Here is a 24787-nt window from a genome sequence, read left to right as displayed (position 1 = left end):
TAGCCAAGCTAACACTTGTTGTCATCACTCTGGGGTGTTTCCTCCAGCTGAGGCTCATAAAACACATTGCTTTGTGACTGTCCCTTGATGTGGGACTCATTTTACAGTTATTACACCCACAAATGGGCGGTGTGGAGAACGAAACGCAGTGTGTTGCGCACATAGCTCCGCTGCACAGCAGCAGCAGCAGCAACGGTTAGTTGGGTGGCTACCGGAACGTTCATTAGCACAATTTCTTGGCAAGCTGAGTAAGCATGAAGAAGCACTTTCTGAAGCACTTTGTGAACATCATAGGGACATTGTTCCAGCCGCCTTAGTAAATATAAAATGGGCATTCTTCCTATGAGAAGCCAGCTGTCAGCCTGCTTTAAAAAATGTGTACAGCCGGGCTGACTATATTTACAAGTTCTCATGGTTCAAATGAAGAATTTGTTTCTAAAAAATGAGCTTTTAGGGGTCAGTCAGGGTCAGACTTAAAAAGTCCCTCATACTTTATTAATTTGCTTTTTTAAAACATCCCTACAATCTCAGTTTTGGCATCAGTGGTATGCACTGCCCTTGGTTAAATTTGATGTCAGTCCTGCCTTTAAATATGAGTTGAAGGTGTTGTATTATCAAAGATAATATTCAAGGAATAATATGTACTATGTGTTCCACACTCAAGGGCTCAGTGCTGTTATATGTTCCTGTTCTTTCAGCATGGCCATGAAATTAACCAGTGGGCCCTTCATCTGAGAGACAGCTGTAGATAACATATAGATGATTAACCTCCCAGTTTGTCCCCTTACACACTCCAACTCTGCATGTCTTGCTCAAGTGTAGTCTCACTGTGTCTCTCCCCCCCCGTCTCCCTCAAGACACTGTAAAAACAAGAGTCAGTTTTCAAGCACTTCTCAGTTAGATTTAATGGAATATCTCAAACACGGAGATGGGGCAGAGGAAGGAAAGGTCTTGCAAAACACCACAGCATGCTGCTGGAATGAGCGAGAGCGCATGTTTTTGTGGTGCGCTGTGTGTGTGCGTGTATGTCTTTTCTCCTCATGTGAAAAACTGCATGTCCTACCTCGTGTGAGGCTTAACCCCCCCCCCCCCCCCCCCCCCCCCCCCCTTCGCCCAGCCTGCTCCTTTATTGTCGTGTCCTGGAATTTACTCCGATGTTGTAATGTTTTTCACATTTTTGCACGTGACATACGCCTTCTCCCAGGGCCATATGGAGAGAAAGACAAGTCTGGCCATAAAGAATTAACGAAGGCATAACAAGAGAGGAGAGCTGTTTATATGGGGGAGAGCTGTTTATATGGGGGAGGGGAGCCAGAAGTCATAGAGAGGAGGAAAAGGGAAGGGACATGTGAGAGAGGTGAGGATTAGAGGGGAGCAGTGCTGCCTGATTTTCACATGTCTCTCTTTTCCTCTCTTGCTCAGCTGATGTGTGTCTTTCAGTGCGAGTATACAGACGGATTACCTTATGCAAACACCGGGCCTTTGCTTTGAATAGGCAGCACAGATACTCGCAGCTAATGTTTTCCATATCAGGGGCTACTCCGGCCAATCACACGCTGTACGGGAGAGCGACTGGGAAAGCAACAGGCCATTCATTTATCATGGCCAAGCTCCATTGTGCCTATGTGCGTGTGCATGCTCATATTACAATGGGCCTAAACTATGCGTGACCCTCTCTCATTTCCTACCATTTAAGTCATGTTTTTGGGAGAGCACCGCTGCCGTCCAATCTGAACCTCCACCTATGCAGCTGCTGCAGGGTGTGGAGGCAGACCCGACAAGGCATGGGCTGGTACCAAATATTCAGGGTACACTTAACGTTAGCCAAAAATATCTTGGTAAACAGCGTTATCAGTGTTTTGAAAGTTGGAAAAATTGCTGTTTGTGCCAAAATGTAGCAGAGTTACCTAAGAGCTTGTTTGGACTTTTTAGCACAGTGAACATACCTCATTTTTACTCCTCTGTATTCTTTCACTTTTCTCTTTTTAAGGGCACGTTGAGCCTGATCTTTGCATGCTCTGCCGCTTGTTATGTTGGGGTTCAGGGAAACAAACCGTCGTGCACTCATTAAAAGTCACTCTGTGTAAGTGCAGCCCAACTGCCTGAAGCATATTGTGTGAAGATGTAAATACTGGCTGCTCGCTGCCGTGGTCGGTCTGTCACTGTCACAGACGAGCTGGATTTTCTGGCCTTGTGGCTGTTATTCTGAGTGTCAGCATGTGACATGTGTTCATCAGATGGGTGAGCGGCTTCTCCCATATGGCGATGCAAAATAAAGAAGGGTTGTGAAGACAGCAGCGCCACACTGCTCTGTGTTCACAGTAACATCTGAAAAAAGCTGGGAATCACAGTTGAGGAAGTTGCCAGTGATGCTGTTTCACCATCCAAGTGTTGTTTTTTTTTCATCACTGCTATTTCTTTGATTTTCTTGGAAGGGCTTTTATTCACTGAATATGTGCACAAATAATCATTTTATGGTATCCATACTGTACATGCCTTATTATAACACTTTTCTCTAACTGTATAGTAATTATAAAGAACAGTTAGTAAAACAATCTTATCTCTTTGGGTTTATCTGGGATTTACCCAAATACAAAGAATTCAAATGAAATACCTCCTACTATATCTATAGTTTTTCTTTAAAGGCTTGCTGCCTTTTTTATAACTTGTAGAAGAAAATGTTCATACCTGTTTCTGTTTGTATTTGATATAAATCCGCTTTACTTTGAGACTGACTGATACTGGATTTTTTTTAGGCTGATACTGATATTGATATTTGAGAGTTAAAAACATTTTTTTCTTTAATAAACACATAACATAACCTCTTCATTATCAGTTAAAGGAAAATTCTGGTTTATTTGAACCTGATGTATTCCCCATAAATGTGGCAGCTGTGACTCTATGGCTGTATTCGGAGCCACCCACTACATAATATTGATGTATGCAGTATGTACTACATACTATATGTAGGATGTACTACATGTGCAGTATGTACTACGTACTGCATACTACGTTTCATAGTAGTATGCAGTGTGAAACTGTTAAATTGATTAAATTTGCAGTACGCTTAGCCAGTTCTGTGATATACAGTATTTGGTGATGCATCAGATTCTGTGACAGAATCCAATGTGTAACCAAATATGGTGTAACACTGGGTTTGGAAAGTGGAAGTAAACAATAGCACAGCTAATGGCAACGGTCGAGATGACCGGCTTCTTTCTGAAAGAGTACGACATCTGGGTGTTTTTGGCATACTGCAGACTACATGTTACATTTTGGCCAAATCAGTATGTATTGTTAGTGTAGTAGGTGCTTTTGAATGCAGCCTATGTCTCCTGCTAACTCTGCAGCTCTGATATTGAGATTCCGATTGAGATTCAGGTGAAGGAGGCCTTGCGTATACTTACGGTTATAGGGGCAACCTCCGTCAGCCTCCTACAGCTTTTGAAATAAACATGACTTTTAAATAAATCACTTCAAAAAAAATTTCTGAGTCTGAATGAAAGTAAACACAGGAACTAGCTGCCTGTAGCAGCATTTTGGCTAACTGCACAGGGAACTATATCCGGGGCAGTTTGCCAGCTAACCAAACCACCCACATTCATCTGTGGTTAGACTGTAAGGGAATGCAATGACGAATTATCCAGTGGACTGTGAGGATGATCGTGAGTCATATCAATTTGAACGGCTAATCGTATTTATTTGAGCCAGAGTAAACAGAAAACAGAGTAAACAGAGAGAACACAGAGATAAAACAACTGGAAAACGAAGAATTGAGGCAGAAAGGCAACAGGATCGTCAGGAAAGTCAGCGTACAGCAGTGGAGGCTGGTCCATAGAGGCAGAGGAGGTTGATCCTCCTCTATTTTTTGAGAGGCAAAAGGGAGAACAAAATATAAAAGAGAATATTTGATTATAAACCATTACAAATCTCAGTATTACTTATAAAGTATTTTTCCTCCTCTTTGGAAAAAATCCATTACAGATATTCTGTTTAAAATGCTTCAACAGCGACACCTGCAGGGAGGGAGGAGAAAGAGCAGTGTGTGAAGTGGTGGTGGGGGGGTGGAGTGGGGGGACAGTGGAGGATGGGTGCCTGCTGTCCTCCGCAGGGCGGGATCTCTCACATTGGACTTAATGTATTTCATTTTTTTTCATGCTAATCTGTGATCGGCCATGACATGTAAAATGACGCTCCAAGGGAGGACGTCCTCCCTTACCAATCAACAACCAGAATGCAATATTGACATCGAGTTGGTCCAATGATAGTTTCCAGATTTCATCTTCAATTCTCTCCACTGTAAGGCAGAGTAGCAGCAGTAGATAGCTCCTTGCGTTAGCCAATGCAACAGCTGGCTTGTTGTAGCAGCCTGAAGGACTCTTTATACATCCATGGAAGGACTTTTAAGGACTGTTGTTAAGCTAATGGGAAAAATGATCTGGACTGGGCAGCGCAGCAGCAGCAGGAGGCTGGAGAGAGAAGCAACCGGAGAAACAACCAGGAGAGTTAGCTTGTTTGTTGTTGTTGCTAATGATATAAGACTGGTTAAGCAGCAGCCATAAAGTTCTGTTAACTAACATACAAGATGACCAACAGCTACAAATGGACGTTATGACATGAATACTTCATCTCCATGATAGAAAGAAGAAGACGTCAGATAACGTGAGTCAGATACAGATTCTCTCTCTCTGTCTCTTTGGTCACTAATTTCATCTCTGATGGTTAAATGTCTCTGTGTGGCTTTTTTGTGTTTTTTTTTTATCTCCTTAACAAGAATGCAGCAGAGATCATATAATGTGTTGTGGGTAGTTTGCTTGTTGAAGTTACAGTGAGCTGTCTTTTTAATTGAGTGCTTGTTCAGTCACCTGTTGATGTTGTATGACTAGTGTGCAGGAGGTCTGGCTGCTTGCTTCTGACAGTTTCTTTAGTTCGTTTTTAAGCTGAGCCATATATTGAGTAATAAGCTTAAAGTAACTAGAATAACAAGCATTAACTAGTGGTGTAATGGATTGTAGTTGATCCGTATGGATTGCCCCCCACGGTTCGGCTGGCATATGAACTGCGGATTAATTGCAAAATTTAATGTCTCAGTTTAGAAAAAGTAAACAAAAAGCTGTAAGTATAAGTCATGGGCAGACAGAGTCTAACAGGGATTTTGAAGAGCAAAGATCAAACCAGCATCTAACGGTTCCGAAGTGACATTTGAGTTATGTTTACCTGCTGTTTAATGTGCTGCAGCTGAGCAGCTAATTAGCATCTAGCTGCTAACTGACGTTAGCGGTGAATGTTTGTTATCATCAAGTTTTGATGACGTGGACAGAGGCTGTTTCATTCACTGTTTAAAAGAGGAAGGTTTCATGCCTCACATTGCAATAACTGAGCACTGAATATTTTATATATTTTATTTTGTTTTATTTAAACATTGGACATCTTTAATGTTGTTTTCATTTAAGACCATGGGCAAAAGTTCCTTGCTGTTTCTTGATGTAAGTGTGTTACAAAATTAATGGAAATCAAAGTTTTATTTGTCTCCCCCCTTTTTTTCGCTGATCCTAATAATGATCTGATCCGTGACTCAAATCCATGATACGATCCGAACCGTGAGTTTTGTGTTCATGTTAACACCCCTAGTGTTAACATGTCAGCTTTGTAGACTATATTTTGTATGTCGTCCACATAGATAAGGGTGTGTAAGTCATGTATTTGATACATGCATTAATACTTTCTGATTTGAACCTACACTTTTAAATCTGTGAATGTTTTTAGTGTTCAATCTTTCTTGTATTCAGCACTGATCTGAATCTGTATCACATTATAAGCTTTGTTCTATTTTATATATTTCTGTATACTAAGAAAATACATAGGAAACACGTGTAAATCATGTGATATGTTGTCTGTTTTTGATGAGAACATAAATTTGTTGTCACAATAGAACAATACTGTAAATTTGAATTTCACTTTGTTGGTAAAATGACACATTTGAACCACTCCATGGCTAAAATGAGCACTTCTTTGTTTAGAGACAATATGTATATGCTAAATGTCTTTAAAGAAGCAGCCTTTTCACCACTCAAGCAAATTGTTTTATTGGCATATAAAATTGCCCTCCACCCCTCCGATTTCATCAGGTGGGACAATGATATAGTTTGATGTGGTTTGTTGTAAGATTCCATGTTGGTTTTCCTCTGGTCCTCCCCAATTTTTTGAGTCACCAGCCACCACCGGTGTACAGTAACGGTTACCTCAGAGAAACTGTTGTTCTGCAGTCACAGCTCTCCTCTCCTGATGAGTGAAGAAGAAAACTTCTTCTGGAGAGTGGGACTTATTGCTATCAGACTTGGAAAATCTAGACATGTCTACAGATAAGATCTCCCAGCTGTGTAACTACTATAAATGGATTTACAGCGTTTATCAACATTGTCGTTCTGGAGGTTTTTTGACCTCCACAGAATCAATTGGAAGAAAAGAATGAGGTCAGCTGGATCAAATGTTCAGATCCACATGGTAAGGAAAATGCGATTACAACACATAACGGTGTGAGGAATTACAGTATGTTAGTCTCTATCATCCAGCGGTAATTCATGATAACTGCACATTGTGGATCTGGTCATTTTATCCTTTTTTTTTTTATCCGTTTCCAATTTGGAAACTTGCAGACATGATTTATTTCATCAACTAAGAAATATGTATTATAAGAGCTGGATACCGGACTAAAAATGGCGCCCATTCAGTCCTATGGAAGCAAACCCAGCAATGTGGAAGCAAACCCAGCTTCTGGGTTTGCTTCCACGTTGTTCCCACTGAATATACGCAGTAGTGTTTCCCCTGCTGGCCCCACCCGATTTTAAAATCGGCTTGAGGAAAATTTTACAAATATAAAACCTCCATGGATTAAAAGTTCATAATAGAAAGAGTCATGTTTGCAGTTCAAGGTGTCCTATCAACAGTTTTACAGACGTCTCTTTTACAATGGTGGTCTATGGGGAAAATGCTTTTTAGGCCTCAGGGGTTTTTTTCGCTGCAATACTGCAAGTGGCCACTGGGAAAAATTGGCTGCAAGGTGGAGCGGCAGCGCCCTATCAAGCTCTTATTATACATCCATGGCAGGAGCAGACGCTGAGCTATCCACAGCCTCAGACGTAAACAAACTGACATGCAAACTGCCCCGGATGTAGTTCTCTATGCATTTAGACGTAATGCTGCTACAGGCAGCCAGTTCCTGTGTTTACCTTTGTTCCGACTCTCAAACAAACTTTTGAAGCAATTCATGTAAAAATCATGTGTATTTCTAAAGCAGTAGGAGGCTGATGGAGGTTGCCCTGACGGTCGGTATACATGAGGCCTTGTTTGCCTGAATCTCTATCTGAATCTCCAGAATCTCAATAACGGAACTGCAGAGAGCAAAGTTAGCAGGACACATAGAGTCACAACTGCCACATTTATGGGAAATAACATTAGGTTCAAATAAACTTGAATTTTCCTTTGATCTGTCAATTATTTTCTTGATTAATCGATTATAATTTGGTCTATAAAACATCAAAAAAGTGTGAAAAATGTCTTGTTTTGTCCAATTAACAGTCCAAAAGTTAAAAATATTCAATTTACTATCTTGTATGACCAAGAAAAGCAGCAAATCTTCACACTTAGGAACTTTTGGTATTTGTGCTTAAAACAATTAATTGTTTATCAAATTATTTGCTGATTAATTTTCATTTGATCGACTAATTGGCTTATTGTTACAGTTAATGAAGAAACATTTGAATAAGGATCCCTTAATGTTTTTGACACTCTTTTGCACTAAGTGGAACATTTTTCAATTATAAAATAAACTTACTAGTTCCCTGTAATGGGCAAACTATGCACAGTAATGTAATATAACACCACAACCATGTATTTTTGATTTCTTTACTGCAATTTCTTGTTACTTAGCTGCTGACATATACACTGATACAATATATCTGATGAGCTAATATTAGCAATATATAGGCCTGCCGATAAATATATCTAGATCTAGTTTCAGGTCTGTAAGGTCGTTTTTTTTTCCACATCGACTTTTGGATGTGAAACAAGTTATGAACTCAATTTGAGCTGACATTAAAAATAAATGTGAAAGTTGCAGGAATTCAGACATAAAGCATCTGGGTCGAGATGATACTGCTACAGTCTACTGTGTGACTTCCAGTCTGGCTCCATCTCCTACTTGAGATGAAAGCGAGAGGAAAGGGAGGACAGGGAGAGGAGCGTTTTTTGGGAAGGTGTCGCACTGAAGTTGGCCTCCAAGAGCGTTGAAAGCATGTGAAAACCCCAACCGATCACAAGGGAGGAGGACAGTACAGACGGAGACGCAGGAGACCCATGAATGTAGTCGCCAATGCACTCATAGTTCACTCCAGACAGACAGAAACACACAAACAAAAGCAGCATGGAAGTACTGTCGGTGTACTCCCTCTCTTTCCTTCTCTCTCTTAGTGTATTTTTATCTCTTTCCCATACTCCCATTTCTTAAATACGTATAACCAGTCAGACTTGAAAAATGGAGGAAACGCACCAAAATACACTTCAGACAGAAGTTAAGATACTACTATTAAGTGTGTCCATACCTTCTGTAAGTAGTGCAGCTAATTAGATAAAAATGATAGAAAATGAAATTTGTTGCATAGTAATAAGACATGAAGGCTCCATCAGATGTTTTGCATTGAAGCCACTTGGCACTCTCTCCTTTAAGACATGACAGACTGTTGGCTCTTATCAACAAGGAAGAAGAGGACTTTGGTAACGGAAAGTTGTTTTTAAACTAGCTGAGTGTGATGTTGGGTCATCCATTCATCTGTGGCCAAAGCTGTCAGGCAGTTTTTTTTTTTTTAACGGCATCTTTTGTGGTGTTTTCCGTTTGTTGGATAGTTGACAGTAGAAAGCGACAGGAAACATGGTGGGGAAATGGGGGGGGGGGAGAGGGGCGTTGATGGGAGGCACGGGCGGCCAGTCTGAGATGTTGTTGGTTAGATGTTACACGTCTTGGGCTGCCGTGCGGCCAGGATGACCCCGCTGCTGTCTGTAAATCTTTTAAGGAAAGGAATGTGCAGGATTTCTCATTCGTCGACATCAGTCTATCTCGGCATGTTGCAACTTTTGAATCTCGTCCCTGCAGCGCATGCGCAGACCTGCCCTGAGATCCTGCGCAATGATCTCAGAGCTGGCTGACGCGAAACTGCTCTGAAGCCGGTGTTTATGGAGGGCCCCGTTCTCTCGGAGGGGAGAACCAAAGTTAAATAAATACTTGCTCCATCCTGTCTGCATTAAGGGCCTGCACACATGGCTTTGACGTCAGAGTGACATTAAACAGGGTGGGGTGGCCCGGCCAGCTCTGACAGGCACGTGCGCGTACACACACACACACACACACACACACACACACACATACACAAACACTCTTCCACAGCTTGCTCTTAAAATCCCTGTCTTTCTTTTCTCTGTATCTTTGTCATTTTCCTCACTTCTTCTCTCTGTCTTTTTTTCCATCTGACCTCAAGTTTAGGTGACATTTATCTCCATCATGTCTTTTTTAGAGTATACAAGCATTGTCACTTCCCACCCTTATTGGCACTACACGTCCTAACACTTAAATTTCCTTCTCACACTATCAGCCTCTGACAGGGAGGACATTAATCTCTGACAATTTGTTACTTTTTGTTGAGCCGATTTGACTCTATTCATCAATCATTCTGTGTTTTTGGCTCGAGTGGGTACAAGGATTTCTCCTGCAAAATACCTGGCCAGGTGCAACTGGCTATCATCAGATGATAAGAGTGTATGACAGATAATCCAATAGTCAAATCTAACATTTGTCTTTGCTGTTTTCTTCTTTTATTTTTTTCCTTTTGCTTCATAAAGGGAACATTTTTGTACTCGTGTTTTTACATCTATGTGTGGATGTGTCTACATGCCCTGCAGCCCCACAACAGGTCTGTCAACATACCTGTCAATGTCTACAACATGAGATCAGTGTGATCTTATGAGCTTCATTAACAAAACGTCAACAGGTAGCTGCTGATAACACTCCTGTCTAGTCGTTCAAGGTGTGTAAAAGTTAAAGATTTGTCTGTTTTTTTGAAAGTGTGTGTTACTATTTCTTCTCCAAATAAATTGTGACCACTTGTAGTGTTGACATCTGGCTCGGTGAGGCAGTTTTTGGTTGTTATTGTTCGCCATGAACACAGGACAAGACTTGAAAATATAATTAAATGTAAAAAAAGTGATGAAAATGAAGAGGCCTGTTGTGGTGAAATAGCGATGAGGATGTTTTTGATGTGAGAACACGCTCACTGGTATCAACAATATGCTTGTGTGTATTGTGAAGGTGTTGTTTTGCAGGTGTTTCACCCCCCTTTATGTGTTTTTGTTGAAACTGTCACGTCATTGCTGGACCAGCTGGTGTTTCGTGAACTTCAGGGCAGAGGATTTCCCTCTCCGTCGTCCTCAAACTGTAACAGCAGACGTGGTTCAGTCGGGTTCGGCTAGTTTATTTTCTCAGCGTTTTAAAACATGGAGTTGGATAGATGGGAAAAACAGCAACGTGTGCCCAAAGATAGTCGATGTTTAAATCCACTGACTCTGAAACCAGATGTGAGTCTGCAGTAAGAGCTTTCTGTCCTGCTCTCTGTCTTCCTCACTAATATCTTACTGCCTAAATAACAATTCAAACTACTGAAGAGTTTGTTTTTTCTACTTATGTAAAAAGATGCCTCCTGTTATCATCATTTGTATTTTAACGACAAATTAGTGAAACTCAAAAGGCATGTAACAGTTTAATAGGGTTAGGTATTTAGCCTGAATACTTTTTTCACAACGGCTGGGATGTGTCTGCAGCATGAAAGTAAACTGAGTAACAAACTGTCAATTACTGAAAGCTGGCGTGAAATGACTGGTCATATGTTTAGTGCTGCTACTGATTCTTTGAGACAGTTTCTAATTGAAATCATACTTTGCAATACTTTTTCGACTGTATTTTATTTAGGATTAATTCTTGTATAGTTGCTTGACAGCATTTAACATTTGAGAAATGTGGGTCAAATGAAGAAAAACATGATTTTGTGGAAAAATAGGGGAACTCCACAGATTGTGAGATTACACATCAGTCTGTTTACAGGTGTTCAGGATTACGCCTGTGAAAAGACAAACAAAACGTTTTGTGGTTCCAGAGGGAGATATGAGTCAAAGTCTGATAAATTGACTCAGAGTTGGTTGGCGTTGAAGCTTGGGGCTACATTAGCTACTAGCATAACACACCCAAATATCCAACCAAACTGTTAGTGATCGAGTTGCATTGTGGGTAATGTAGGCACCTGATTTTGACAAGGCAGAAGTAGGCATGGATTTGAAAAAAATACAGTATCTCTGGTTCTGCTTTTAAAAAACAAAAAAACAAACAAAAAAAAAAAAAAAAACTGTCCATGAGTCCAACAGTGTTAGAGGAGTGCAACACTAAATCAGTAGGGTACTCTTTTAAAGTAAGGTATCAAAAAGCGTGTCGTTTTGTGTTGGTACTGTATCGTACAACTTTTCTTATTATAGCCACCCCTGTCTTTTATATTATATCTATGAACTTACTACTTGTCAATTCATATCTAGTCCGCCATGTTTTGATTAAGATATCATGATTTTGAAATAATCACATAATAATGTCAGATTCTCGCTGCATATTACCAGGGCTTTAAGTGAAGTTGTAAAAGCTATTTTGTATGATCAAGAGTCAAAAACACCAAATAAATTACATTTCCGATGATCTGGCAAAAAGATGAGTAAGCGCATGCTCACATTTTAGAAGTTGTTAACAGTATGTAGGGTGTTTTTTTTCCAGTGAAATGATGATCATCAATTGTGATCATGCATACTACCGTACAAGCTTTCTTCTTGTCTGTTTAAATGTCTGCTTTGTGCTTTGTAAACATGCCGGTTTGTAAATGGCAGCAGCAGCTCATCAGTGTACTACTTGTTATTCAGTACTCTGTCTGCCTCAAGGAGTACATACCTCAGTTTACCCCTGACTATTTCTCTCTCTTTCCTCTACACACACACACACACACACACACACACACACACACACACACACACACACACACACACACACACACAACACCGCCCCTGCTGGTGTTGGAATGAGTGTTTCAGTAAAATATGTGGAGTGACCCCAGTCTTCTGAAGAGCACTGTTGTGCCTAGAGGTCGTTCACCCCTCACATCGGGGTCATCTGATCTGCCAAAAGGACCATCCAAACACCACCCTGTGTGTGTGTGTGTGTGTGTGTGTGTGTGTGTGTGTGTGTGTGTGAGTGTGTGAGTGTTTTCACTGAGATAACCCATGAACGTTATGTTAAATTTATGTTTTGCTAATGCTTGACTGAGACTGAGCTCCGGGCACTTTGTATATGTGTGTGTGTGAGACAAGACGAGTGCGTGCCCCCATGATCTTTGAAGCTGTCAACATTCTTCACCACATGTTCTGTCATGATGCATGGAGGCGACTGGTGAGACGAACCAGCTGTTCCTGCCTCTGGTCACAGTAAGGTCAACATGCTCACACATGCACGAGCGCACACACACTTGGCTGGATGTCGTCTTGTTCTTGTGTTAAAAAAAAATGCCACTGGACGGACGCGGTGAAAGACTTCCAAGTGCAACGTCGAAACAGCGGCCTGATGGATGAGCTGATTTCAGTGTCTCTCTGTGTCTCGCAGGTGGAGGAGGGAAGAGGAATGGCCGCAGTAAGAAATGGAAGGAGATGCTAAAACTCCCCCACATTAGCCAGTGTGAGGAGCTACGCCGCACTATTGGTAAGAAATGGGGGGAGATGATGCTGTGTGTGTGTGTGTGTGTGTGTGTGTGTGTGTGTGTGTGTGTGTGTGTGTGTGTGTGACGCAGAAAGATAACGTGCCATGCTGTGTCGTTGGGGTGGGTCTAACTGAGGGAGGAAGTTCAGATTGGACTTCCTTCCTGTTTCTACCCGTCTCCACCCACAGTTACAGGCAGGGGACAGGAAACGGTGTGTGTATAAGTGTGTGTGTGTGTGTGTTACTCAGGGAATACGTTTTTAATAAAGTCTTACGTGTCAAATCAAAACGTCTTCAACAGTGCTTACGTCCCGTTTTCTACATCCAGGTTTGACTTGAGAGTGAGGGGCAGGTTCCTCTCTTTGCGGCCCAGACAAGTACTCTACTCCTGAGCTACATTATCTCCTTGCCCCCCCCCCCCCCCCACCCACTCACCCTAGTCCTCTGAATATATTTGCCTGTGTGTGTGTGTGTGTGTGTGTGTGTGTGTGTGTGTGTGTGTGTGTGTAATAGTGCGTCACAGCTATCTCTGCCAGAGATTGCAGTGCTACCCTCCCCCACATGCTCTCTCCCTCCCTCTTTTCTATCTCCATGCCTCCCCCTCCCACTATCTGTATCTCTCTCCCTCCCTCTTTCCACCACTTCAGAGCAACACAAAAGTGGGAGGACAGGAGAGTTGTGGAGGGAGTGTGAGTGGAAAACTGAAACAGAGAGACAGAGAGAGACCGTTACAACGGGGGGAAAAGATCTCTTAAGTACAGGAGAGAAACGGCAGGGAGAAAAGGAGGGAGGATGAGTGAAAGAGATGAAGATGCACATACTCCCTGCGGTGATATCTCTTACTCAGCGTCGATTGTGTTGCTTTTGTGCTCATCACAAATCATCACCGACAGATTTGATTATTATTAACTTGAATGTAACTGTCGTCAGCTGTGATAGATTACCTGGTTTAAAAAAACGGCACATAAACGTCACCTAAAGTGTGAAGGAGCATCATACTTGTCAAGTCTTACATATTTATGGCCGTTTATATTATAACTTTGCAGCAGAATCTAAAAATGGGCTATATGTGCATGCGTGTGTGTGTGTGTGTGTGTGTGTGTGTGTAGCAGCTGTTGAGGGTTACATACGTCACTATTACATAGACGCTATTGCGTAATTTCCCTATCACACAGAGCGCAGGATCAAAATAATCCCCTTTGCATACTTAAAGACACAGACGTGTAGGCATTTGCATCTACACACATGCACACACGCCCCTGTGAGCAGAGACGCACACGCATGCCCGAACACAGTGTAGGCACAGTGGATAGAAAGATACAGTATAGTGACTGATAGCAGTGTCTTTGTTGTGTCTTGATAATGTCAGGCATTTGACCTTAGCCTTGACAAGTGTGCAGTGCTTCTAGGAAGCCTAGATTACATTATGTGGGCTGCAGCCACTTTGTCTGCCAGCCAGACTACTCTCTCTCTCTCTCCTTCCTCTCCTTCCATCTCCTCTTCCCTTTTTTTTTCTTTCCTCTGGTATCCATCCAATACATACAGCACATGTGCACCTATTACCTTAGCAGTTTGATCACTGCAGACATGTTTGCTTGTCTAATGCGCTCCTGAAACCAGAGGTATTTTGGATGGAGACTAACAGCTCTTGTTGCATAGCAGCAGTGAGCATTGCTGCCTCAAAGATGTGCACACACACACACACACACACACACACACACTATTGTACCTATTGCACACACACACACACACACACACACACATTAGTGCACATAACTGTCTCACTAACTCACTCTTGGCCTAAATTGGAGTTTTAATTAAGTCGTAATTGCAGCTTAGTCCACTGATCTAGTCCAGGCTAGTTTAAGCCTCACAACTCTTCATTTCAGGCCTTTCATTTTCCTCGCCCATATTTCTCTGACACCTTGACGTCCTATACGCTCTCACTCTCTCCGTCTCTCTTTCACAGTTGTTTTTCCTCACGACAGGGGAGAGTGTTCTCTTACGCAAAGGGGAAATTTTTCATTGGTGGAATGCTGGCCTACGTTCTCATATTCAAATGATTTAGAGCCTGGATTCAGCTTGGACACACACACACACACACACACACACACACACACACACACACACATACACTCTAACCCAGAGCCAGGCCAAAGAAACTGCTCTCTTTTTCACTTTTCACATTTCTGCTTAAAATTTAAGAGTCAGTTAAAAGATGTAGATGGCGAGCATAAAAAGACAAATCTGTAATTATACATAACATTTAGCGTTATTACTATGTTTGCTTTTGAACATTAATGGACATTGACCCTAGCGATGTTGTATGTTCAACCCAGTAAGGCTGGAAAAACTAGAAACATCTCAGGACTAAAGAATTTACTAACATCAGATTCTGCTGTTTTATTTTTTTTTAAAAAATGTACATTTTTTTCAGAACCTCAACATGAATTGCCTCTGTGGTAGTTTTTTACTTTTAATGTGCTGTTTTTAGAAAATTGACTTGTTTACCCATTAAGTCTATGAAAACATAGATACTAAAATCATTCATGTGTCGCTGAGTATAGATTGTTGCCAAGTCCCAGTTCTGTGTACCGTTAAAATGTAAACAAATTATGACAGAAAATAACACAGTATATACGTAAACTGCTGAGACTACTACCTCCTATTTCAATGGGAAGTGAAAGTGATGTGTATGTGTGTGTGTTTGTGTGTGTTAGTGGGAGGGGGGTTTAAATTATTTTAGTTTGTATAATGAAATCTATTATCATTTTTAAGATTATTTTTTGGCATATTGCCTTTATTTGACAGTTAGTAGAGAAAGACAGGAAACACAGGGAGAGAGAGATAGGGGTTGGGAGTCGAACCGTAGACGTTGCAGTTATGTGGTATTCACCGTAACCATAAGGCCACAACTATTATTGTTTTGTTACTAACGGGTTAGTCATGCATGTTGACACATGGATCATTTCTGTGCTCAACAAATGTTACTCAATCGGTCAGTTACTTAAACATCTTTTCAATAATGTTGAACAGTTTCTGTGATTTTTTTCTTACGCAAATTGGAGTGTGTCACCTCAAAGAGTGACCAGTCATGGGTATACAGTTTGGGACGAGGGGAGGACATTAATCTTCTTTTGATAATGTTAAAAGTAAAGTTAGGCTTTGCTTTGGGGAGAGAGAGAGAGAGAGAGAGAGAGAGCGTGAGTGAAAGGAGAGTAGGACTGTCGCAATAATCGCAATATTGCAATACCGCACTATAGACAAGCCAGCTGCGGTGGATGGCAAGCAACCGCCACAACTGTGCTGTGTTCATGTTTTTTCTTTTTTTCGTGAGTCTAGGCCCTTCTTGTTTTACACTTCAGTGTGTGTTTATTGAATGTTTGGCGGCTCCCCCGTTCCAATCTGGCAGCACCGGAGGATCCCGCCTGGCATGCGCAGTATCTCGCAGGCTGGGGGCCAGCTAACCTGGCACTCATAACAGAGCTGGGCTTGGAGTGAGCCGACAGGGGGTCGATGCTGATACGGGGTAGTTAAAAGCATGTCTGTATGAATATTTTGTCTTGGTTATATGTTAAACTCTCCCGGGTCACCGCGTGGCCGAGCAGGCTGCCATTTAATATGTGAGGTAAAGTAGTGTTCCACCAATCATACGATGTAAAGGAGCGTCCAGCCAGACTCCATTCATAAATCCCAGGTGGGGACTCTGCTGTAGACCAATATTGTTTCCTGCCACAACATGATTAACAGTGTTTTCCGTGTTCGTCAGGTGCTGCTGCTCCATTTGACCGACACATAATCAGACTAACATACCTTGATTTTCACAAAAAGAAAAAATAAAAGCCAGCGCTAATACCGCATAGACTGCATACCGTGCTATTGAGCCACCCTGAATCACTGCAGGGGGAATTCCTTCACTGTGACAGCCCTAGCGGAGAGCGCAAACCAGAGAGAGAGAGAGAGCAGCAGTGGTCAAGCGAGGAGAGTGAGCGGCGGTAGCAAGAACAAAGCAGTGATTGAGAGAAATAAAATGTTATTTCCTGATTGTTTCACAGTGGTTTACGTTCTAAAGCACAAATGAGTAACCATCAAACACTCAACAGATGACTTACTGTGGCTACAGACGCTCTTAGTTTCATTTTCCTCCTCTGCGTTTCTCTTTTTCATTCATTCATTACAGTTCAACTCCATGTCTGTAGTGGACAAGTGGCTCATGGAAGCAGACAGAAGGAGGTTGGAGTGAACACACGCACACACAAACAAATGCCATTATGTTCTTTCTGTCACTGTTCTATCTTAACGAGTACATTTGTGCAGATCTCTCAGAATTGTCTCAGTTCTTGACACAAGAGTTTATTATCAAGGTCATCCATACTCGCTGAAATGTTATTATAGTATCATAAACTCTGTTCTCTTCTCCCTATGTATTCCATACTCTTTGGCTTTACACACAATATGGAGAAACCTACATTTATACACCATTCATTTACTGATCCAATATGTTCCTAATGTTGGATATTTGTGTTATACCATATTTTCTCAAATAAAAGACAGTAGTCAATTAAAAGCCAGGTCTCTGATAATGGCTGGGGGTGTGGTCAACATGAACAAATAAAGGCCACCCCCAAAAACAGGCTGGGGAAAAAACAAAAATTTAACAGAGCAAACGGAAGCAGATCAGAAAACAATGAGGCTTTGTACTATAATATGAGCAAATATACTTATCAAACAGAGGGAATTTAGAAATAAAGGCCTCTCTCTAATATAAGCCTGCTTCCAATAAAGACCTGGTACCCTCTGCAGTTGAGGTAAATAAAGACCCCGGCCACTGTTTGAGGAAATATGGTATATCAACATTACATATCCATAACTAAAGGAAAACAACCAAATCTAAAGGGAACATCACTGTTGTACATGTCATGTATACAATCAATAAATCACCAAAATTATTGAAAAAAAGAGTTATTTTCATTTTTTGGCTGCTGAGCCAGTAAAACTCTGATCTACTAAGTGGGTCCGTGGGGGGAAAAAAATGTTACATTGGACACTGCAAACCTAATGTCCTTAAATCTGTTTGTGTAGCGATATCCAGAAAATGAGAACTACAAGAATCTGTTATCTTAAGCTTTTTGGTTGCTGGAGAGCAGACACTAACTATTCAAGCTAAGAGAGCATTCAAAGTTCATTTTCTTCTGATCCAGAGTGGAAAAGTTGACTTTGTTGAATTTGGTTTGTTTAGGTTCGCAATGCCCAGTTGCAAACAAACGAACTCATAAACAAAAGTCCTGTGTACTCAGAAGTAACTACTGCAGTGTTAGTAACTTGTCCTGTGACTACGAGACACAAGATTTTGAGGGAAGTTAACTCTTGTTTGTGTGGAAGTAGAGACCACAGATCCACATTTTCAGGCATTGATCATACCCAGCTCAAACAACATTGTTCTCACCTGGCCAGATGAATCAAACTACAGGAGGAAACACTCCAGAGTTCAAATGAACAACTTCAAACATTTTTGCTGTACAGGTGCCCTAAAATTGCCTTTATCAACTCAGAGTATGAGGGGCTTTTCCAGCTGAACACAGCTGATAGAGAAACGCCAAAGCAGGCCTCCCGAATCTTGGTGATCAAAGATGAAAGGCAGTGTCTGAAGGCAGGCACAATGCAATACAGTTAGGGATCTCTCAGTGAGATTTTGTGAAAGAGCTTTTGTTCTGTAGATTTAAAACGCAGTGGTCACACAGTGGAAAGGGAAGCAATAAAAATATCATATCTCTACACTCGGCTGTTTGCTCAGCCAAGTGATAACTTTGGTTTTGTGGTCGTATAAATGGTGAGTTTGAATGAGAAGCACTGAGCTGCAGAGTTGCTGTGTAATAAACAGCGCAGCTGGGAGGGCTGTCATGAAGATTTGATTTACTGTTGGAGGTTGTCCTGTAGCTGTCACCACTCAGAAATTTTCATCCCATGCATCCCTCCTCCTCCTTCCTCTGTGCACAAGTGCGCATGTGTCCATGAATGTGTGTGGCCTATTTTTGTTTGTATGTTTATCTTGTGTTTGTGTGTGTGTGTGTGTGTGTGTATGTGTGTCCTTACTGTCAGCCAGTGATGGAAAATGTCCTGGGTCTTCTTCCTCATTTGGTACCAGAGGAAATATGACTCAAATGGACACCATTAGTCCTAATAGACCGGGGCCAGCTGCACAAGAGACACACATGCATAGACAACACGCAGAAAACAGAAAACACAGACATGCTGTGTGTTTTGTTTTTAGCATATTGTAGCACATTTGAAATTCCCCCCAAAAGTAACCTGTCTCTTAGTTGGTACATTTTCCGTCTTACCCAAGATTGTAGTATCTCTGCAGATTGAAAGTATGTCTTTCAATGGGATTAGCCTAGTTTAGCTAAATGATTGGACGAGGCTATAGCTCTTCTCAGAAGTAAGGAAATATTCATTTAGATTTAACCAAATATGGAGAGTTGGTCTACTCTACCTAAGTTACAAATTGTAACATTGTGTATATGTTATGTACACTCCTTGTTTTTTCTTTGTAAAAATGACAAAGTATTCAAATTTAATATGAAGTAGTTTTATAGTAGTAAGTATCAATTTATCTTTGGATAAGAAAAGAAAAACCCAGGTTCATGTATCAGCTTTTAAGAAAAAAATGTACTTAGAAAATAAGAGTTATGGACGCTAGTTGAACAGAGGCTAGCGAAACTGTAGTTCTCTTTTTTTTGTTTAATGTTATAAGTGTAATTTTTAGGACACAGGCTTTTAAGTCTATCTGAGGAAGAAACTATGGATTCTGTTAATGAATGAATGAATAATTCTGATGTGAAGAATGTGTATTTTTGTACCTCTGAATAAAGCTGCTACCTGTTCCAAGTACAGATAGGTTAAGGTAGTGAGATAAGCTTGGCTAATGTTGCATAACTGCTCATAGAGACATTAAAAAGGCTTCCCTGGGTTTGTTTCTCACTATGGGTAGGAAGGAGAAAAAAAAACATGGTTTCACTATGGGATACGCCTTCCCACATATTCCTCAGAAGCATTTATCTCATTATGCCAGTCCTGATTGGCTGGTGATTGTGGCGTCCACGTCAGGTACCTACCCTTAAATAGCTTGTACTATGATGCAGCATCATTCAAAATAAGCACCTCGCTTTGCTCCCGCAAGAAGGGTTGTCTGGTGAGACATCTCGCTCATGCACCTCTGAGAACCATTGAAAGGAGACGTGTCCCTCCCTTTGACACTACTCCTCAAATACCCTCAATTTACAGTCATAAAGGAACCTGGTGAAGGAGGTTCTAGCGCTCTGAATAGTGTTAATTACATTCTGAGTAAGCCCCTCTGTATGTAAATTATACCACTGACGGGCCAGGCCCGTAGTGCCAGGCGTTCTGGGTATGGGTAAAATATTGTCCCCCCTGCCTGGGACAGTATGTCCTTGTGTAGCAGGCGTTGCCATGGCTGTCCACACAGGAGTTGATATATCTCTGCCAGCCAGTGCGGAGCTATTAGAGTCAGTTTGTGGTGGTGCCCTCTCACTCTGGACAGAATGGGGTATCAGAACCAAAGGAGGAAATGGGTACAGGAGGACGGGCAGCCAGACATGTGCGAGCACGTCCACACCGAGAGGCGCTCCTACATCGCGCATTTCTCTTGATGCGAACAGATCTACCACAGTGTGGTGGTAGCGCATCCACACTTGCTCCACAATCGCACAGTCCATTCTCCATATAGTGGTGTGCCCCTGGACAGCACATCCGCCCTCAGGTTCAGAACCGCCGGGACGTGTGTCGCTCTCAATTTCGTTCCCATCCTCGTCATCCTTGGATATGAGGAGCTCCGAGCTGTCCTCGTTGTCATCCTCATAATCCAGCTCCAGCATGTCTTCCAAAGAAGGAGGTGCCATGGCTAGGTCTAGCTGTGAGCCCCAGCTGGCACCAGCACAAGGCCCGGCGTCTGCATTCTTCCCCACCTTATCTCGGTTGTCGACCTGCATGTCACCGACAGACAGGTAAGGGTCTTTTCCAGACAAGCTAGCTTGGTGTGCTAGCCATCATCGTAGAATCTTGACGGTGAAACAGGCACCGTGCCTGCATGAACCCAGGGGCTTCGATGGCAGTCGGGCATGTTCCAGCCCAAGGCAGCACAAGCAGACCTGGAGTCCATCTTTGTAAGCTGGTTTGCTAATGGAGAGGAATGGTGAATTAGCTGGTGTGCTCATTTGTAGAAACTGAGCGTCTTGCCAGTGTGCTTGTTGTGCGAAACTGGTAAAGCACCCAGGCTACTGTGGTGGGTAGCCGAGGCTGTTGATTGAGAGTTGATTGAAGGCAGCTAGCGCCCGGCGACGGAGCGGTTCGCCAAGATAGCTCCAGTCTATGGACAGCTAAGCTAGCTAGCCTATGCAACAGTTTGAGATATGTGGCAAAGTGAGAAGAGGTGTTTGAATGACGCTGCATTGTAGTGCAACCTATTTAAGGGTAGGTGGTTCTATGGACGTGGCGATCAGAATTGGTGTTATGAGCTAAATTCTTCTGAGGAAAATGTAGGGAGGCGTATCCCATAGTGAGACATTGGAATGAATGAGAACCCTCTTAATACAGTCAGTGTATTGCAGTTGTAGTCACAACCTTTTTACATGAAGCCATGTCTATTGGAGAGATGTCATTTTTGAAATTTGTAGTGTAACACTTCTGTTTGTCTCTTCTTCTTCTCTCTTCTTCTCAGAGAGGGACTACACCAGTCTATGTGAGAAGCAGCCCATTGGTCGGCTGTTATTCCGTCAGTACTGTGACACCAGGCCAGAGCTGAAACGCTGCATTGAGTTTATGGACGCTGTGGTAAGATTTTGAATGAGCCCATTACTAGTACTCTGCTTACACCTGTTCTTTTTTCACACATTTTCTTTTACCTGTCTGTCCTTGTTTCTCTGTCTCAGTCTCTCTCATCCTCTCCACCTCTCTGAGCTTTCTCCTGTGGGATTGGTCTGATTTGGGGCCTGCAGAACAAGGAATAAGAGCGGGGAGGAAGAGAGGGGAAAGAGAGAACTTGGTCCTTTGCCTGGTCTTGGCAGTAGTACTGGGTGGTAGGTGGGGTGGGCGTGGGGGGTGATTAGCAACTTAGACAGGCTGTCAGAGAACAGACCCCTCCCCTTCCTCCATGCACTCCTCCATGAGGTCAAGCCCACGTCAGAGGCAGGTCCCCTGGGTGAGCAGGCAAACACAGGCCCAAGCTTGTGTCTAGGCCCCTGGAGGTATTTGTGAAAGAAAAACATGGGGGGGAATCATACTTATTTAATAAAAACCTACATTAGTCTTTTTCAAGGTAGGTAGACAAGCACGTACGCGCACAGGGAGATGCATATACACTCTCACGCTGGCTGACAGAAATGCAAGACATGAAACAAGAAACATTTTAGTGCTTGACATGGACTGTTGGTCGCATAGAGGACTTCATGCCTCGGCTGTGATGCGTAGTAGCGCAGCTCAGTCCCATTCCTCTCTGCCGAGCTTGTTTTCAAACAAAACACACAGCTCGGAGCAGTCAAACTCCAGAACATCTCCCTGCCTACAGCCATATTTGACCAAAAACACAATCTGTGATAGTGCAATGGGGAAATAGTGAAAACTGAGGCGCCATCCTGGTAGGTGACAAGAGTAACGGGCGAAGCGGGATGACGAACATGGTTGCCAGTTTGCTGCCTTGACTAAGATGAGATGTTTTGTAACTGGTAACATCTTTCTATTTGTCTGCAGTCCCACGCTCATTTCTATTTTAATTTCTTTCTCTCTCTTGTTTCTTATTAACCCCCTCACCCTTTCCTCTCTCTCCCTCTCTCTCTCTCTCTCTCTCTCTCTCTCTCTCTCAGCCTTCTTCTTCTTTCCTGCCTTCTGGTGCCGTCTCTCTCTCTCTCTCTGTCTCTGACCTTATTTGGAGTGATATTAAAGATGGCTGAATGAACATGGCTTCCTGCGCTGGTGTGGTTGCTCACACTTCTATTCTTCTGACAGGCCATGTACCAGCTAGCTCCTGATGAGAAGAGGAGGGACTATGGACTGAATGTTTTAGACACATACTTTAATAATGGGGTAAGACACATACACAGACTGATATCTTGAGAGTCCGCAAGAATTCTTTTGATTTCATTATAAGATAATATTGCATATCGTATATGCAGAATTACATGTTAATTCTTCCAGTTGTTCGTCTCATTTAACTGCATGATTAAGTGCAATAAACTGTAATTTTGAAAGGATGTTTTCTTATTCTCTGTATTGTTTAGTGCTTTGTGTCTTGATGTTATCAGTACACATATGAACACATGTTTGCCAGTGACAAGTTTCATTTACACCCCTGTCTGCAATAGTGTTGGGCAGTGTTCACACCTCTGTTTTAGTTCTCTTGGTTCGTTGATGAACATTATTGGTCGAGACTCTACTTTGACTTCATCTAACAGAAATGATGACCCTCCTCTAGAAATACAATACAGGAAATAGGCCGCCCTATACCGCAAGAAGGAGGAACTGGATTGTTTAGTTTAGCTTTTGAATGTGTCCCATACCATTATCAAATAGTTTACAGCGTTCTCACCAGCCTAAATGAACTGAACCAAAATGACAAACGAACCCAAGTTTGTTTAGACCACACCAGACAAGTGAGGTGTGACCACAGCCTCGTTGACATGCTCTACCAGTTTACCCATACAGGATCACAAGCAGAAAGGAGGATAATGTTTTGATCTGTTTTCTTAGCCTTGACAGTCTGCAGTCATATTTGACCAACCTCTCACTTTGTTTCTGTCCCTCTGTCTGTCTGTCTGTCTGTCTACCTGCCTGCCTCACCCTCTTGTTTCTGTGTCTATTTAACCCTCAAGTCGGCAGCCCATCTGCCAGACATACCGCAGGAGGTAGTCGCTGGGTGCCGGGAGAGACTGGAGCAGAGTCCGTGTAAGGAGCTCTTCAATGACTGCACCAAGTAAGTCTCTGTCCTCTCCACACATGTCGGATTACTTCTTGTAATGTCCACGACTATGATCTGACATGCAGCTCTCAGTTGTGATCAGCACTCCCACACTCAGTCTGTTAATGAAATGCTTGTTCGTTGGAAACGTATAGATTTGTTTTTCTTTATGATCTGGCTGTCAAAGTGCAGTGGCACTAACAGAAGCCTGTTCCTTCAGAAAGTGTGTGTGTGTGTGTGTGTGTGTGTGTTTGTAGACTGTGTGGACTAGTGTGCCCTGTCACTAGTGATGATGAGGCAGCTGGCACCTGGAGTGCAGCATTACACACACACACAAACAAACTGGCAAACGAAAAGCGATTGAAAAAGAGCAGTGGGCAGAGAGAGCATCCGGATGGCTGGCATGAAAACAACAGCCACCTCAGTGTTCCCCCCCCCCGTACACACACTCGCTCTCACACACAAACACAGATTTACAAACACACACTCTTGCAGGTGTTTCTGCTTCCTGCTCTGAGAGCCAGGAGAAGCAAACAGACCGGGGATTATTATCCCGAATGTACTTCTCATTGCACAACTTAACTTTGTTTTGGCTCGATAATTTAATTCTGCCACAGTTACTGTGGACTTGAGCTCAAAGAGATATTGTGAAATATATGTCATGTTTGTCACAAGTTGTCACATTTAGCATGGTAATGATAAAGGTAATGATTACTATTATATACGCTGGTGTTGTTTCCCACATTTCCTTAATGGTTTTGGTTCACCTTTAATGAGTTTGTATTGATTAAAAACTGTATGAGCAGTTAAATATTCTTGATGCCTGAACTGCACTGTGTGCTGATTTGTAGGCTGAAGTTCATGTCAGATGTTATTGGTTGTACTATTAAAGATTAATTAAAGGGAATATAGTCTATTTATAGAGAATTGTGACGTGAATACATTTAGGCTGTTAAGAGATACGTAATGCTGGTATAATGATAAGTTTTGTT

The 24787-nt window shown here is 42.2% G+C and overlaps 1 protein-coding gene across 1 annotated transcript in view; it reads left to right on the top strand.

The window, feature by feature from the left end:
• grk4 (G protein-coupled receptor kinase 4) overlaps positions 1 to 24787 on the top strand; it is a 52188-nt gene that overhangs the window by 6070 nt on the left and 21331 nt on the right. Inside the window, exons 2-5 of the mRNA XM_042427499.1 lie at positions 12734 to 12829; positions 21564 to 21676; positions 22847 to 22924; positions 23710 to 23810. Coding sequence (XP_042283433.1) covers positions 12734 to 12829; positions 21564 to 21676; positions 22847 to 22924; positions 23710 to 23810 — 388 coding nt within the window. The remainder of the gene's footprint in view (positions 1 to 12733; positions 12830 to 21563; positions 21677 to 22846; positions 22925 to 23709; positions 23811 to 24787) is intronic.

The sequence above is a fragment of the Thunnus maccoyii genome, chromosome 2 (genome assembly GCF_910596095.1).
Source record: "Thunnus maccoyii chromosome 2, fThuMac1.1, whole genome shotgun sequence".
Classification (NCBI taxonomy): domain Eukaryota; kingdom Metazoa; phylum Chordata; class Actinopteri; order Scombriformes; family Scombridae; genus Thunnus; species Thunnus maccoyii.
The sequence above is the reverse complement of the archived record's forward strand: the minus strand, read 5'-3'. Positions and strand labels throughout refer to the sequence as shown.